Raw genomic sequence first — 19,034 nt, 5'->3', positions numbered from 1 at the left:
CAAAAGTGTGATTGAGCATTTAACATGCTATTAATGATTCAGCTCAGAGTATGCGGCAACAACAGCTCATAAAAAAACTATACGTTGGCTTTAACTGTTCAACCGTGGCAAACATCTGGTAAGCATACGCACACACACACACCTGAAGTTCATAAAAGACAGATGGCATTGGCCCTGGCCCAGGCCACATGTGCTGAGTCGCTCTCTAAGCTTTTTAATTCCTCCAAAAAGGAGCATCTCCACACCTCCAAAACTAACCAGCTAACACAGGCCTTACCTTTCCACAGCAGCTGCTGCATCTCGAATTCCACTTCTGACCCAATTAAAAATGTTTCCATAAAAATCATAAGCACTCAATTCCCAAGTCCCAAAGTCCTTATCACCTTTCAAAGAATGAACATCCACGCTCCCTCTAAGCTCAGGTTTTGTAACAAGGGGAACAGATGAATGGAACAGCAAACGGATGGAAGAACACTGGCACTGGTGCTTGGAAGCTCTGGGACAGCTAAAAGTGTGCTACTGTTTTCCATAGTCTGCTTTTGTGCTTGTTCATGTTTCTGTTGGAGCGTATTGGACATCAGCTGCTTTCAATTTCCAATCTTTCCCTCCCACTGCACTCCTTCACACTGGTGTTCTTTCATTCTGACACACTTTCCTTCTCTGGAGGCCTTGTGGTCAGTCACGTCTTAACAAAATTAAAGCAATAGGGAGGAAGCAGAACAATCTTGCGATCAGAGAGACTGCAGTTCCTCCTTGCCCTTTTGAATGACATTGTGCGCTTGGGCAATCATGGAACTTTAACGCTTTTGTTCTTCAAACTTTTACATACAATGAAACTGCATATGGTGTGTGCAGCTAACTATAACAGGCTGTTAAGATTGCATACTGTAAATGACAGAAAGCTTACAATAGCAAAACATTTGTAAACATGGGTTTGTGCTTTGATTGTAATGCTAAATCCATGTGGGGAACTGCTTCAGACAGAATCAGTTCACTCAATATGCAATGCCACAAAGTGACGAACAAGCAGCTGTGAGGGATTGTAGGGTAAAATTGAAAAGTGTGTTGAAATTGAGGCTGTTAAATCAAAGTTTTTAATCAAATTATTTACATGATATGCCAATGAATTGCAAAACATTTAAAAATAAACAATTTCTGAACACCTAAATGAAAATTATTCAAAAGACATTGCACAACTGTGAAATAAATCTGATCTAACAGGGGGAAACATTAATTTAATAGTCAATATATTGTTTGTTTATTCGGTCACTGGCTTACAGTCCACAACAACCCAATCAATTGGTTTCAATCAATTGAGTTGTGTCATTTGTCAAAGTTAGACTAAGAGGCTGTTCACTTCACACAGGATGTGTCATTGTGTTCTGTCAGTGCTCTTTTTAAATAGTTGGTCTATGTGCAGACAGAAGTCTTCAGATGTTGCAGATTTGTGAAAGAGGCGGAAGCTTGCCAAGATGTGTGTGTAAAACAAGGGTTTACAAAGTCGACAGGTTTCTTGAATGAGTGTCAGGAAGGTTAGAGAGCATAAGAAGTCTTTTGTGGCCAAAGTGCTTCCTCTGTTGATGCATGAAACATCATGGGTCATAGGGGTCAGGGCCTTTTTGACATTCATTTAACCATCAATAACTTTCAGAATGTAGTCACACACTGAAATATTTGTGAAGTTCTCTCCCTTTCATTCTCTCTTTAACTACAAGTATGAGCATTACTAATAGTAGGGCCCTATGATTTCTATGATCAAAAAAATCATACAAATGTAATTTACTGTATATTGCTGAATGTCACAGAATTTGAATTAAGAATCCAGTAAAAATGAAGCTGAAAACACAGAATTTAGGAACTCATTTCATAGGGCCCCATAATCGTGAAGCTTTGCCTTAGCAATTGCCACTAAAAATAGCTAAGTAGGAGTTAATATTGACAAAATAGAGGGTCACAAATCCAAATTACTAAACATCTACAAGCACCCACATCCCTCCCCACACACTGAACTTCCCAGCAACATTTCACACTTCACACTGGGAACAAATCCAACGTCATGTCCAAACATGGCAATATATCCTGTCTACTTTGCTTGTTTGCAAACTTAAAGGTCTTGATGCAAAAGTAAAAATGTCTGAACTAGGGGTGTGTGATATACATGATAAACCTGTCTTATCATTTGAATGCGTTTTTAAGCCTACAAGGTATAAGAGTTAAAAAAAAAGTTTTAAAAAAGTTATGTTTCATTGAAAGATAACTCATTTCAGTATATGTGCATCTGAGAGATGATTTCTGTGCGCACACACCTTGAAACGCGCACACAAAGCCGCAGCTCATAAAGCATTGTTTTTGGTGCTTTATTGGGCTTGAACGGTCAAATGCACACACTTGTGTGACAAAATGCCCCTGTTTGCTAGGGCTGGGCAAAACAAATAGATTTTTCGATTAATATTTTTTTTTAAATGGGGGTGATTCGATATCAATTCTCAAAAGCCCCTAATACATATTTTTTCCATATTTATTTCCACAAAAATTGAACAAAATCTGATTGATGTTAATCCTATTACTAGTCTTCTCCACTAGATGTCATCCTCTTATTTACCTTGCGAGATTTTACAGCAGGGACCCTGTCATTCACTCTGTGCCTAACATGGTGGATACAGGTTCGCCTTTCAGCATGAAAGACGTCCAAGACAGTTGAAGGACCTGTCAGTGTCCCGATCGGGCCAGTGCTGCATGGTCACGAAAATGTATCACTTGCATGTGTTTTCCAGCCTTGCCAATTTAAGCATTCAAACGAAAGAACTCGTTCGAGCTGTGTGAGAAAGTTTGTGAGCCACCCTAAGCAGAGGGCAGGGGTGGAAGTAACGAATTACAACTACTCATGCGAGTTTGACACACCCGCCTCCTCTCAGCATGTTTTGTGCATAATTTTATTCATACCCGCAGGTTTCTATGGCATATTTGAATTGCAAATGTCGCGATTGCAATATTGTAACGCGAGGGCACATTCATGTATTCGCAGAAAACTGGACGCGAGCTCTCAAATATACGAATGAACTGGACCAAGATATTGAGTGTGCGCTCGCGGACTGTGTAATGTCATATGCAATCGCAAATCTCTCCAAGTGGTTCTCACTGCAGAGTCAAATGACGTCAAGCTCGAATCTCTCCATGCTCTTGAATTAAACGTTGTCAAAAGTTATCGATGAAAATGCTACAGGAAATCAAATCGGCTGTAAGTGAAATGCACCAGGAAGATCTTTATTTTTTTTACAATGTAAATGTATGATAGAAATGTTTCGGAATGGGGCATTTGTATGATTTGCACATATAAATAACCTAGTCTATCTAACTACATTACTACATTGTATGACATTACAGGTCAAACCACACTGATGTTCGATTTATCTAAATAAACAACATATTATATGGCTCTTAAAGGGACAGTTCACCCAAAAATGAAAATTAGCCCATGATTTACTCACCCTGAAGCCACCCTAAGGGCCCGTCCACACGGAGACGCGTTTCGCTGTATACGTATAAATTTGTTATCGTATTGGCGTTTCGTCCACACGGATCCGGCGTTTTCGGAGACTGAAACCGCTATTTTTTGAAAGGTGGATAAATCTGAAAACGCCGCCCTTGAGTTTTCGTGTGTACGGCCAATCCGTACATTTTGTGAAACGATGATGTCATCACACCAAGTGTCAACTAGTCAGACACCGTTAAGTCACAGCAACTACATTTATGGTTTTTCATATTGTTCAACAAAGTTCTTGATTAAAAAAGAAAAGAAAAAAATAAGCTACTGTGCCCAATATTATTGTTGTATACAGCCATAGTATACAGTGCGCAAGGTTTATGCGCATGCTTTAAGTCTTCTTCTCCGTTTTTAGTGTATGTCTGTGGCAGAATTACAGCGCCACATACTGGTCTGGCATGTATACTACATCGTTTTGAGTCGGTTTCAGTGGTTTCGTGTGTACGCAGATATTTCTTGAGACGACGCCGTGTTTACGGAATTTTTTTTTTGAACGGGGAAAAAAATATCGGATAGGGAAAGCTCTGGCTTCGTGTGGATGTGGCCTAAGTGTATATGACATTCTTCTTTCAGACGAATACAATCGGAGTTGTATAAAAAAAAAAGTCCTGGCTCTCCCAAGCTTGATAATGAGAGTGAATGGGTGTCTGTCTTTGGAAGTCCATCAAAGCGCATCTATTCATGATTAAAGTGCTCGACACGGCTCTCCGGGGGTTAATAAAGGCCTTCTAAAGTGAAGCAATGCATTTGTGTAAGAAAAATATCCATATTTAAAACTTTATCGACTAAAATAACTAGCTTCCAGGGTTTGCGCAAAAGTATAACGTAGTGTCAATAAAATCATTAATTTCAGTATTTATCATGTTATAAATGAAAATTTGAGTATTGCATCTCAAAACCCTCGGTATAATAGATCATTTACAGCAATAAACACACATGACCTATTTTTGTCATTTTTATGACTGACTACTTTGACGCTCTTAAACTCATAGTTATATTCTGCGACTTTAGCCGGGGTTTCACAGGCGGAGTCACAATTACTCACTCTCACGTCATTCCAAACCCCGTAAAACCTGTTCATCTTTAGAACACAAAGATATTTTTTGTGAAATCTGAGAGCGTTCTGACCCCACATAGACTGCAATGTCATAACCACTTTCAAGGCCCAGAAAGATAGTAAAGACATCATGTGAGCACACCCGACGCATGAGTTCTGAGCCGGCGTTCTGACGTAGAACCCGGAAGCGCTGCACTGCGTTTTATAGTACAGCATCGGAGAAGTGAAGGGAAGAGAAGAAATTGTTGAAAAAAAGTTCTTTTGGTTTTTTTGCACTCAAAAATGTTCTCGTCGCTTCATAACATTAAGGTTGAGCCACTGTAGTAACATGGACTATTTTAACGATGTCTTTACTACCTTTCTGGGCCTTGAAACTGCTAATTACACAACAGCTTTATGTGGGGTCAGAAAGCTCTCGGATTTCATCAAAAATATCTTTGTTTGTGTTCCAAAGATGAACGGGTTTTACGAGTTTGGAACGACTTGTGGGTGAGTAATTAATGACAGAATTTTAATTTTGGGGTGAACTACCCCTTAATCACACACTGCATATAAAAATTCAGTGTTGTCATATTTTGAATACCTCAAATTTATATAAAAACGTATTTTGGTCTTATTTTATTACTGACTGTTTACTTGTCTTTTTTGCAAATTCAGTTCAGTTTGAAATAAGGCTTCCTTGTGCTGTGTGTGAGGTATTGCAACAGAGTTACCCTATTGTAATGTTTAAGTTAGATTATTGTAATGGTTAATGATCAATGTTTAAATATGTAAACAAAAGCCTAAATTAAAATCTGTTCATCGTATAAAGTGGACGTGTCTCTTCAGAAGACTTGAATTAAACTTTTCCATTCAAATATGTTACTGTTACAATGAGTTTTGTGCTTTTTGAAGCTTGAAAATAATGATTGCCTTGACAAAATGGATGGACAATTTTGATATAAAAATATTTAGTATGTGGTGGTTTTCCCGATGGTATTGAAAATGATACTAAATATTGAAATTTTTCAAGGTCTCATATTGAAGTTAGAAATTCCAGTATTTTCAGTACTCTTTCCACTGTTTTTCTATTGTAGTTTGTCCTATTTCTTGTAAATATTTTTATTTTTATTTTATTTTTATCATTGACTTTGTTATACTTGTGTTAGTTAGACTAGTATTTTTTTTTTTTTTTTTTTTGATATTGAAATTGGTGACATGAACAAGACAAGAATTATGAAATTTCAATGGTATCAAAAAAATATATCAAAAACTCTGAACATACAGGAAACATCTCTCCTGTGAAAAAGATTAGGGGGAATGTGTGAAAGAGGAAACCAGGTCTCTTTAGAGACTTCTAGAAAGTGTTCATTGAGATGAGTAGCTGATGATGGAGAGGGAAAACACTTGCCCTGTGGGCAAAGTGGGTCAATGTGTAGTTGCTGCCAGCAACGTGTCTGTCAAAACTACAGAGTGAAATCTGTTACAACCTTGTCTTTAATATGAAGGCTCGTAGTCTGACAAATCCATCTGCTAATTTCAAGCAAGCAATGAGTCCTCACACCGACAATGGCAACGCATCCATAAAATGTCTGGCTCAATTGTGATTTAAATTTTTTTTGGGTGTCTGAACCACCTGATCTTGATCTTGAGACTGAAGGCTGCGTCTCATAACTTAAAGGTGCCCTAAGTGATGTCACGCGTTTTTTAGGCCAAAAATTTTTTTGTCACATACAGCAAACATCTCCTCACTATCCGCTAGCTGCCTGTCCCCTGAACACACTGTAAAAAAACGCGGTCTCTGTAGACACCACAGGCTCCACAAACGGCAACAAAAACAAACTGGGCTCACCCGCACCACGAAACACAACAAACAGTGTTCCAGCCAATCACCGACAAGAAGTATTTGAGGGGTGTGGTTTGGGGGTTAGTGCGCGTGCACATGAAGGGGGTGTGTGGAGGAGAGAGAAGCATGAAGAGGGAAGTTTGAATTATGGCCGACACACGACTAAAGAGACGACGTTCCGATGAACAAATTGCAAAGAAGAGGGACAAGGATAAGGGACAAGGATAAGGAACGCGCGAAGTCCCGAATTTACATCGGAAAAACCCTTCCAATCCGACATTCAGTTGCTCTGTTTTTGCAGAACAGGTAAATCCATTTTTCTTTCTAAATTGACGTTCATGTTCGCCAAACCAACACAAGGATGTAATTAGCTAGAACTATGCAGTCAGCGTTAGCTTTGGTGAATAAAACATAACGTTATATGTTTCTAGCAGCTAGCGATCAATCTCTATTGTAAATGGTCAAGCAAATTCACAGTAGAGCGACAATTTGTGTGAATGATTGTTTAAACCCACTGTTTGTTATGGATTTGAATGTTCATTTATAGGCTATTGACAACTTTGACTAAATTTGTTTACGCCGCCGCCGTTGTTTATGCTCACTGGGAAACGCGAAGCTAACGTTATCTTGCTATTATTGCGTCCTTGTATGGGAGCAATAGTTATAACCTCAGGTGGCGAAACGATTTTAAGACAATGTTTCTCTTTTTCTGCATTCTGTTCTGCAATATATAAAAGATTTTATCTAACTTGGTGACATTACACATTGAATGAAGTATCAGTAAAACTTAACTTTGTTTTTAGTGAATACTTTGACTTTCCTTTATGCCGGAAGGGAGGGGAGGAGGGAGGAGACGGGATGAGGAGGAGGGAGGGTCTAGCTAGCCTCCGTTTTGTTTGACAACAATTCGAAATGTCAACACTCCCAGCATCACTTAGAGCACCTTTAACTTTTTTTCAATGCATCCTTACAAGTAACATGCTAAATAGGAACTGTTTTTGGTCTTGTTACAATGACCGTTGTGAGTCTCTGTGAGTATAGTTAGAAGCTGGAGTAAATGTCCTTCATGATTCTGAATGGATTATTAGAGTAGATTTTTTACATTTTCTATTTGCTTAAAATGTGCATCAAGTGGCAGTTTGCATTCTTATATTCCATCTGTGAAATTTTTAATCACTGGTCATGTGCACATGCATGATATGCATATTTACGGTCATTACATTGTCAGCTTTTATAGTCTTGCACAATGTGCTTTGCATTTTAAGATGCTATTACATTAAAAAGAGTTCTTTAAAAAAAAAAAGATATATATATCTTACGACTTCAGTATTGCGTTCAACTTTGTTTTGCTCCTTTTTGTGTCCAGTTCTTTAGTCTGAGCTACAGGCGCCAATCCAAAACTGAATTCAGCCTATAATTATAATTAATATTCATAATAATATGCATCATGGTATTATCATTTTAAAAATACAGTGGTGCCGCTAGGATTCAGAAGCTTGGATATTACCCAAGCACAGGTACACTACAATGCTAGTGGCAACAAGTCAAGCTTGTGCAGTGTGAAGTGTTAGAAAGCTGTAGCCTCTAATCCCAAGGGAACTACATCCATGGCCCTTGGGCTAAGGCCACGAGTTACAACCAAGAGTGGTTACACCCTTCACACAAACTTAAGAAAAAACATTACAAGAGTGAATTAATAGATGTACACTGAATAGTATATGCATGCCAAACAAACAAAACACAGACACCTGACTGCTGAGACTGCATACATAAATAAAGGGTGGACTGTTAGGACAAGTTATGCAATGTGAAGGTCTGATGTATTGTTGGGGATAAGGCTCTGGTATGATCTGATGATATCCATGCACACAGCTAAGCTCTGGCACATGTGTAAAGGCATGGTGTGGTTTCACACCAACACAGATGCTGAACTAACATGTCAGTCCTGAAATTCCCAGATCCATTATTCATACTGAAACCTAGCATGCTCCGCACAAGAGAATAAAAAACAGACTTACTCTGTACACATGGAAATGAGCAAGAAAAGGGAATGATTTTTTGAGCTTGTCAAAACGACGCATCTTGAGTTCTATGAGACAATCCACAAAAAAGTAAAGCTAAGCGTCCGAGACTCTTTTGTTGGAGAACAAGGTCCGAGATGAAGAGACACCACTCCAAAACTGTGAAGGTCTCCTCAGTTTGAAGGTCTCCTGAAGTTGAACAGCCCACATACTACATTCCATCGCGGGCAATCCACATTAAGCTCCTTTAACCGAAGATCACTGCTAGTCTGTAGAACTTGTATGCAGGGGGGACCGTGTGGGGAAAGGCAAGAAAACACCAGAGAGAAGTTCACCAAAGGGAACTGTTCACTTGGCAGCCTAGTTAGAACATCTCAAAACCAAGTTTACACTGAGGCTGTGAAGCGAGTCAGAAGTCCAGAGTCAGAGTGCAAGGTGAAGTCCTTATTGCAAAAATATTTTGCAGAATGTACTGGAGTCAGTTTCTTCAGTTGCCAATTCCTCTATCCATTTGCTCAGTCCACCAACCAGCTATTAATAGGACGGTTTCTTCTATTCCCAAATCCCTCAGTCAGATGACAGCCACAGTGAAAGTGATAAGAGAATCAGAAGAGCTGCAAAGCCCAGACAAAGTCGTCCCTAAGTGCTTCTGTGGTCTGCTTGGAAGAGGTACTGACTTTTTTTTTGTCTTTTTGCATGTTTGTGTCAGAGGGGACGTGCTGTTCTGGAGCAGGAGGAGCGTCTACGACTTTCTCTTTTTCTCTCCCCCTAGTGCGTGACTGTGGAATTCCTGTAACTCGCAAACAGACGCTGGGGAAGTGCCCCTTCTCTTTCCCTCCCTCTCGCTCTCCCTCTCCTCCCTCCATCAGCCTGTGCCCGGGACAGAGAGACTATGGTATTCGGATGGAGGAGCATTTGATCGTGAGCCAAAAGGTCAGATTTAACTGCAGGACGGAGAGCTCATTTCCTGTGTTCCTCCCATATGTTGGGCTTTTAACAAATCCCCCTGCTGAACACCACCATATCCCCTCCTATCTCTGGCTCTCACCACATCTTTCTTTTATATTCACACTCTCTCCCACTCTGCTCTCAACTCCCACATGGCCTGACTTTTCTTCTTTATTTGGTTCGCGGCATTCTCCTTCCTCAATCCCTCTAAAAACGTTATCTCAACCTCTAATAAACAAACACATTCAGAATTTTATCTCCTTTCTCTTCCCCCTCCGAATGTAAAGGGGACATTTTGGCTTCATCACCCCTAGCAGAATAAACCATGTTTTATTTACGTCCTTTCTCCCTCGCATTCCCCATTCGTTCATCAAGCCCACAGACTAAACCAGATGTGCAACATTTTAAGGGATAAACAAACTGTACAATGCCGGTTGAACTGTGGTGGTGTTTTTTTTTTTTTCAGGAGCAAAAGGGAAGATGAGGTGAGCAAGGACAGATGCAGTAAAGCGGGGCCCTGTGTGTCATAAACAGTCTGCCTCCAATTACTGCCCTGAAACAAAGAATTTTCCAGCGCCGCTTCAGACCGAGCGGCTAATGTAGTAGGAATTTTCTGGAGACTTATCGAAGAACGAGCTTTATTTAAGCAAGAGAATGGGGAAAAAATTGGTAGTGCTAGCACAGCTGTGAAGGAGGGGAAAGTGTGTGTGTCCCTGTGACTGAGCTCAGACATTTGTTTGAAAATTTAAACCAGCTGTTCACTGTAGACACTGTAGGTGTCGTCGTGTCTAGTCAATTTATCTTACAGAGGGTTTTTTTTCCCTTGCAAAAGTGACCTGTGGCTTATTAAGCAGGAGTGTTGAAATTAGTCGTTGTATCGATGCATTGCGATGCGGACGTGGGCGATTCTGCATCAATGCAGTAATAGACAATCGATTACAGCTTACTGATGTTTCTCTGACGTTATTCGTCACATACGCGCTTCTCGCGCTAGCGTAAAATGGCGGAGGGAGGCGAAACACGAAAGCGAGTAATAAAAAATGCACCCATTATTTTAAAATTTACAGCGTATGCATGTGAGCGTTATTGTAACTTAAGTACACTTGACAGTTTCATGCGCTTTTAGTATTTACTAGTGTTTGTTCTAAATGGTCCAATTGTCTGCTGTGTTCAGACTTAAGTTCAAACTTAAGACTTAAGTTTGATGTTTGCTACATTAAGGAAGTGAACTTTCTTGGAGCAGATAAAATAAAAAGGGAGTTCATATATTTGACTGCTTGTATTCATTGATGAAAATGTAGGCATGTGCAGTAATATTAAAAAGTGAGGATGCAACACATCGTGATATTGAATCGAAGACATAATTGAATCGTGAGACCACTGATGATTCACAACCGAAGTATTAAGACAATATTTTCTGTAAAGCTGATGTAAAACATCATACACTGTGAAAAGTGCCATGCAAATAAAACTGATTTGACCTGAGGATAGTTCACCCAAAAGGATAGTTCACCCAAAATTAAACATGTTGTCTATGGTAAACAGAAGTTTAAGAACAAATCTCACTGGGTCTCATGCATCAAGCAAGTTTGAGATTCTGTTTAAACCCTATTTGAAACGCTTCCTGTATGTGCGGCGTTGACCAATGTTTATATCCAAAAAATCCATATGGATAAAAAAATAAAAAATAAAAAGTATTAAAAATATCTTCGTTTGTGTTATGAAGATGAACAAAAGTCTTATGAATAATAGACAGAATTTTCCTTTTTGATATTTTGCATTATACAAATGTAAACACCAAAGAAACAAGGTGATGGTGTCGTCATCAAGGAACACTTTCTTCTATGTGCATTTGTGTATGTGACCTGTAGTTACCACCACTGCTTTGCACATTTGGACCGGGTGAGCAAAGCTCACACTTCACCTCTATATGTAGCACATCACAGAGAAGACAAATCCCCCCTCGCTCTTATATCTGCCTGCAGGATTCTACGATGGTCCATGTCAAACGAGCATCAAACCTGATTAATGTAATCAGAGCCCTACTCTGTTAAACCCATAAGACTACTGAATTGTTTGTTCTAGCCAACTCAACGTTTTTTTACAGAAATATTTATTAGTGGTCAGATGGTTCATTTGTTTACAGGCTGCAGAGCTATAATGAACCACCAGAAGGCAGCAATACACAGAAGTGCTAGTGACCTGTGGCATTTGAATGACACCCAGTAACGTCAACACTTCAGACCAAGAAGATACTTTACATTTACTCATAAATCAGCTAACTTTACATTTACTCATAAATCAGCTAACTTTACATTTACTCATAAATCAGCTAAATCAATATGACAGATAATGCTTTACATTTAGCACGACCATCCCAATAGCACACACAGTGTTGAAGGGATCCCAGATTATTTACTCTCCCCCAGAATGCAGATGAAAAACCCATAATCTTCTCTAAAGTCCAGTAAGCTCATCTGGAAATGTCATGCAGGCAGAAGACAGAAACAAACAAAAAAATCGAACACAGCTAAAGAGACAACACATGCTTCTGTTTACATACTGAATATGCAGCTCAATTCTTCAGCACACAGCTTTTAAGATACATAAGTTTTCTCATAACTTCCATACAGTATTTCAGAGAGAAACAATATTCGGAATATTCTGCAATAAATGTAGAGCGTGACTTGATTTAATCCACTGGGATTTAATCGGATCAAGCTAGAAAATTAAAGTACTGAATTGTAGTTACTTGTTTAATAGCAAGATTAACACTCTTTCTAACGAGTTGTCCTTACAGACAAAACCATGCACCAATTCCCCTGTACTGATCCCTATATAGCCTCCTTCACACAGAATCCTTCACATATTTTTCCTTCTGAAAAATCTCCAGAAAAGTTACGGTATCTTGTCAAGCATTGCATGATTTTGTTTATTCACACTACCAGAGCTTTCCCGTGTTCTGTGCTTTCATTCACACATCCTGGAGAGTCTTTGTGTGTGTGTGTGTGTGTGTGTGTGTGTGTGTGTGTGTGTGTGTGTGTGTGTGTGTGTGTGTGTGTGTGTGTGTGTGTGTGTGTGTGTGTGTGTGTGTGTGTGTTATCCTCTCATAAACAATTGCACTACATACTAATGTATTTGGATGCTGCACAGAATCATCTGCACAGATGGTGAGCAGTTCCCTGGTCTCATTCGCAGTTGTAGTTATTATATAGTTATAGGGGTTTCACCGTTTACATAGATGCTGGGATTAATCCCAGTAAAGATATTTGGGAATATTATCAGAAAATATAAAATATTAAATGAAATTTTTTTTAATTGAATTTTTTAGTCTTACTGGCCTTTATAGTATATAGTACAGTATGTGTATGTGTGTGTGTGTGTATATATATATACACATATATATATATATATATATATATATATATATATATATATATATATATATATATATATATATATATACACATATATATATATATATATATATATATATATATATAATACACACACATATATACACACATATACACATTCTGTACTATATACACACACACACACACTATACTATACTATACTATACTATACTATACTATACTATACTATACTATACTATACTATACTAGCGTAGCCGAGCACCACCCAGAGCAAACAATGCCATGTAAACACCAGATGCTGTTGTTCAGACTAAAAAATGACAACAACAGCAGAACACAGTCTTTCTCATCTCAGTCGCTCTTTGGCCAAAAACCTCTGTGTGCGCGAGGAAAAGGAAAATTTTGAGTATCCACCACCATGCTAATCAGAGTACCACACATCACATGACGAATCATCCACATGTGGGTTACTGTAACATCTTACAGACACACTGACACACTTACCAGAAGTGTGAGCGTCTACTTAGTGGTTAGTCAGTGTTTATCCACCTTTGAGCATGCAATTCTGACTGTACACAGATGCAATAAGCTGAGATGTGTAATGGACAATAAAACAAATGAAAACACTCAAAATAGGTAACACCAACAAAACTGTTATCAGTTATCTAGGCAGTCTGTAATACCTCGTCCTCATCGCAATCGCTGGGCAGACGCTGGTATTCTGCCACGTCCCCCATGTTAAGGTCAAACGAAGAGTCCAGCTGTGTTGCTCGTCCAATTCAAATCGACATGGATGTGGCCTGATCTTTTGCGCACAGGTGACACCACTGATTTTTGCTCCTCATAAGAGGCTGCTGCTCCTGGTTCCTTGATATCTGGTCAGTGTGTATTTGTATGTGATGCCACACTATCAGTTACAGGAGTCAGTCCATCACATCCGTAAGCATTTCCCAACTCTATTGTGTACAAAGCAGAGAGCACATCCCTTTCACTCAGCTGTTTTTCAATTGGGCTCCTTCATCTGAAACGCTCCATCCCTCCCTCTCATCCTTTCACAAACAGCTGTGTGCGGTGGCAGGTTTTTTTAATGGAGTCCTGATGGCTGGGCTGATGCCATGGGCTAATCCCTTGTTATTGTTGTTATGTTTTCCTCTCTAATTTCTCCCTCCTTTTCTTTCCTCTCGATCTTTAAGCCCTGGCTGCCGGTTTCCGCTGCTGCAGTAAGTGGTTGCCCCCGACAACAGTGGCTACCTCGTCAAGTGCACTCACCAGTGAGCAGTGGGCTTGAGGCTCTCAGCCAATCAGAATGCACGCAGGCGCTGCTTGATGAAGAGGCTTTAATCCGGCAAGTGAGTGCGTTAGAGAGAGAGTAATAGATGGAGAGGGAGAGACAAAAATCAGGGCCATCTGGGAACCCACAGTCCATGCATTTAGATGGATGAATCCATCCGGAGGTGACGGGTAGTCCGTTTGCTTCCTCCTGTCTCCTAATCTCTCCACATTCTCTCTGAGCAGGCTTAATGTGTGGCCAATCTGCTGTTTTTCAGCCCACCCAACCAGAAGTCTTTGCTCATCTGACCCTGGGAGGCAAAGACTGAACTAGGATACCAAAACAGCTGCTGTGTCAGCTCACAGCACTCAGTATTAATGCAGATTTCCCCAGCACATCTGGAGAATAGAGTTAGTCCATGTACGTCCAGTCAAGTTTTTCGGTCTAGGGCATTAATGTGATGTTTTCCTCATAACAGAATTGTCGGTGCCACATGCACACTGCAGTCTCAGTGCTGTAAGCTATGAGAGAAACATTTTCCACCCAGGTGTGAACAATACAGTACACTCTGTTCCTCTGACAACCATCACAGACACACTGCCAAGCCACTCTCTATTTCTCTCTCATCCATCCAGAAGGTTTCATATGTAAATATCTGGGTCCATCCTTTCCCGGGAAAGCTCATTTGAAACCACCCCAACTATCCGTTCAACAATTGGTCAAGAGCGCCAGTAAGCGCTCTTCGTCCTTCTCATGATTCTTCGGTGCAGTTCTTTTTCTTTTTTATAAAAAAAGGTTCACTAAGGGATGGTTAAGACTGTTTGCTGGCCTGCGACTGCACATTATTGGTGCTATATACATGCTAAACTACATATTACACAAAACAACACTATGTTTAAGTATTTAGTAGGAATGCATGCAAAAATAAAAAATAAATGCTACGTTTGTTATGTATTTGAGTTATCTATTATAACGGAGCTCTGTAATTCTCTCTTGATCAAGTTCAGCTGATCTCATTGTAAAATTGTGTCTACAAAAGGGACAAATTGCTGTTTGTTTGATAAGCACTGAAGAAATCAATGGGCTGAAATGTCTGCTCACTGGTCTGTTTTTAACTTTCTGCACTTTGCACTTTTTCATTATGCTAGTTAAAAATATTAAACATCCAGACCTCAGTAAAAACATGTTTTTTGGTGTGTGTTTGTTTATTCATTCATTCAGTGTGCTGACAACATCTGCTGAGGATTTTATTATTTTACAATACAAATTTCACATTTAAAATGATAATATTTTGTCTAAAGACTAAAATCAATTGAGTATTAATACAGTAGGGCTGCTCAATTATGGAAAGAGTCATAATCACAATATTTTTGGTCTATTGAAATCATGATTTATTGAAACGATTATTGGTGGTTGATATACTCAAAGTCTTATTTCATAATATCAGTAATTTTAAATGTAATTTTAAATTTCACAATTATTGATACTTCAGCAAAAACTAATATTTGGTTAATTAATGCAAGTAAAAAGTCCTCAAAACCATTACAGAAGTAAACAGTCAGCAATACAATAAGAACAAAGAAACTAATTACAAACAATACTGACAAAAAAATACAACAGAATAAAAATGCTTTTGAGAAATTAAATAAACAGTGCTTTAGGTTTTTCATAAATATGTACTAAGTAGTAGGGCTGTAGTCAAGACCACCTTTGTCGAGTCCAAGACAAGTCCAAGACCAGGACTAGTCGAGTCCAAAAAGGTTCGAGTCCGAGTCAAGACCGAGTCCAGGACATGAAAAAAAAGTCTTATGCATGACATTATCAGGACAATCATTATGGGTTATTATTTGTTGATCTAAAAGCAAAAACAGTGTCACAACACCCAGGATTTTTAAGTGTAGACATTGATAATCCTTCCCCCTTGATAATCTTCTAATCTAAAGAAAACAGAATGATGACATATGGTGATACCTCATAATAGCAGTGTTAGAACTGATATACAAACACCAACCCACTACTATTACCACTGCTAGGTACTGGTACTGAGCATTTGAGCAACTAAGTGACAGTATAGCTTCACTCAAGATGTACAGTAGTGTAGAAAAGAAGTGACCAGTATTACAGAGTGTACCCCTATGGTTGGTTTATGCCTTCCCTGAAAAAAATATTGTATTGTATTATATTGTTATTTGGACATGGGTTAATATGAAAGACATGTATTTTCAGAAAAAAATAATTTAACATATGTTCTTTTTATTTGAGAACAAACTGCAGAATTTTAAAATAAATTCATCAGGAAGTTGTTTAAGAAATTCACAAGAACCATTGGTTATTAGTAGTGATGGGTCATTCACGAATGAGCCGGCTCTTGTAGGTGAACGTCGGGAGCTGGCTCGCATATCTGAAGAGCCGACTCTATTTTTTAAAATATAGCCTATAGAAATTAAATCATTATGTAATAATGAAATAATGACTGATTTTAATTTTATTTAAAATAATTGACTTATTCAAATAACAACAAAAAAATTATGATATAGGCCTAAAGGAGCACACACATTCGTTTCGACTGTCTGATCAGCCTCACATTCTGTTCCTGTCAATCATACACGCAATGTCAATCAACTAAACTGCATGAGGGAGGGCCGAGCCAACTCACACACACACACGCGGATAAACCACGGATCGGGCGGATGACGTGACGAAAAATTATATTTTAATTAAATTCGGGCGGGTGGCGGTAGAACCAATCAAATTAAAAAAGTTTCATCAAGCGGCTATGTGTGCTTACTGGGAACATAATAAAGACACCTGGACTTGGTCGAGACCAAAAGCCATATTTGGCAAGACCAGTGGCCGAGACCGAGACAAGTCCGAGTCCGAATACCAGCGAGTCCAAGACAAGTCCAAGACCATAGAAAAATCGAAAAATCTATACGATTAATTGCACACCCCTAATATACAAGTTATCATCCACTAATTACTAAATATGGTCTTCTCTGTATTGGCCAGATTTTATTTTATTTTTTATCATCTCTTTAGTGTTTTACATATTTGAATTAGGACAGTCACATTTTTTCACTACACGGTCCGAAAACCAGTCAGTATCTGGTGTGACCACCATTTGCCTCACGCAGTGCAACACATCTCCTTCGCATAGAGTTGATCAGGTTGTTGATTGTGGCCTGTGGAAAGTTGGTCCACTCCTCTTCAATGGCTGTGCGAAGTTGCTGGATATTGGCAGGACCTGGAACACAGTCGTATATGCCGATCCAGAGCATCCCAAAGTAACATGCTCAATGGGTGACATGTCCGGTGAGTATGCTGGCCATGCAAGAACTGGGATGTTTTCAGCTTCGAGGAATTGTGATCCAGATCCTTGCAACATGGGGCCATGCATTATCATGCTGCAACATGAGGTGATGGTCGTGAAAGAATGGCACAACAATGGGCCTCAGGATCTCGTCACGGTATCTCTGTGCATTCAAAATGCCATCAATAAAATGCACCTGTGTTCGTTGTCCATAACATATGCCTGCCCATACCATAACCCCACCGCCACCATGGGCCATTCCATCCACAACGTTGACATCAGCAAACCGCTCACCCACATGACGCCATACACACTGTCTGCCATCTGCCCTGTACAGTGAAAACCGGGATTCATCCATGAAGAGAACACCTCTCCAAAGTGCCAGACGCCATCGAATGTGAGCATTTGCACACTTAAGTCGGTTACGACGACGAACTGCAGTCAGGTCGAGACCCCGATGAGGACGATGAGCATGCAGATGAGCTTCCCTGAGACGGTTTCTGACAGTTTGTGCAGAAATTCGTTGGTTTATGCAAACCAATTGTTGCAGCAGCTGTCCGGGTGGCTGGTCTCAGACGATCTTGGGAGGTGAAGATGCTGGATGTGGAGGTCCTGGGCTGGTGTGGTTACACGTGGTCTGCGGTTGTGAGGCTGGTTGGATGTACTGCCAAATTCTCTGAAACGCCTTTGGAGACGGCTTATGGTAGAGAAACGAACATTCAATTCACGGGCAACAGCTCTGGTGGACATTCCTGCAGTCAGCATGCCAATTGCACGCTCCCTCAAAACTTGCGACATCTGTGGCATTGTGCTGTGTGATAAAACTGCACATTTTAGAGTGGCCTTTTATTGTGGTCAGCCTAAGGCACACCTGTACAATAATCAGCATCTTGATATGCCACACCTCTGAGGTGGATGGATTATCTCGGCAAATGAGAAGTGCTCACTAACACAGATTTGTGAACAATATTTGAGAGAAATAGACCTTTTGTGTACATAGAAAAAGTCTTAGATCTTTGAGTTCAGCTCATGAAAAATGGGGGTAAAAACAAAAGTGTTGCGTTTATAATTTTGGTCAGTGTATATGGCTCTAAAAAGATGTGTTGTTTTTACCTCATGACAATTCATAAAATTTAGTTTACAAATTTCAGAGCAGTTGCTGAAAATGGGGAAAAGAAGGCAACCAAGTACAATAAATAGACTGAAAAGGAAGTACAGATATTAACAGATTAAATCAAATCTTCTCTGTTATTTAATTTGAGTGTAGAGGATGGTGACAAGGATGAACAAAGGCTGTATTAGTGCCAGGTCACTATTCTCATCTGTCTCTTTCGGCATGTTTTTAAGCTTTTTTTTTTGCATCAGAACTCTCTCTCTCTTTCTCTGAGCAGATGGCTGAAGCATCAACAGCAATGTCATTAAATCCCACTTCACCCACATTCCCTCCTCCCCCACCCACTGTTAGGGGATATTCTCCTGCTGCCAGGCCATAACCGCACACTTCAACGTGACACACAGACCAGCGTTCACCCCTACACGGTCTTCATTCTATACAAAATCAACACCACACAAGCCCAGTACATTGTTTCACTCTGAATCAACAGGCAGTTTAACTGGAATGATTTAGAGTAGGACATGGCCTTACAGAAGAAACAAGTCAATGACACGATCGAAGTCACAAT

At 39.6% G+C, this 19,034-nt stretch overlaps 1 protein-coding gene across 11 annotated transcripts in view; it reads right to left on the bottom strand.

Annotated features, from left to right (window-relative positions):
• Positions 1–19,034, bottom strand: part of tnk2b (tyrosine kinase, non-receptor, 2b) — a gene marked incomplete at its 3' end in the record, with an annotated part of 106,984 nt that overhangs the window by 43,926 nt on the left and 44,024 nt on the right. For 4 of the 11 annotated variants that reach the window (XM_082173935.1, XM_082173936.1, XM_082173939.1 and 1 more), the window contains exon 1: positions 8,445–8,584. The exons of 3 other annotated variants lie outside the window; for them this stretch is intronic. In XM_082173935.1, the coding sequence (XP_082030061.1) occupies positions 8,445–8,507 (63 nt within the window). In that variant the 5' untranslated portion in view covers positions 8,508–8,584. Of the gene's footprint in view, positions 1–277; positions 3,501–4,089; positions 5,700–8,444; positions 8,585–13,455; positions 14,732–19,034 lie in introns of those variants that run through there. 4 more of the 11 variants (XM_082173938.1, XM_082173941.1, XM_082173944.1 and 1 more) reach the window with 3 other exon arrangements.

The sequence above is a fragment of the Leuciscus leuciscus genome (genome assembly GCF_965113295.1).
Source record: "Leuciscus leuciscus genome assembly, chromosome: 6".
In the NCBI taxonomy this organism is placed as follows: Eukaryota; Metazoa; Chordata; class Actinopteri; order Cypriniformes; family Leuciscidae; genus Leuciscus; species Leuciscus leuciscus.
Note: the sequence above shows the minus strand (reverse complement) of the source record. Positions and strands in the feature narration are given on the sequence as shown.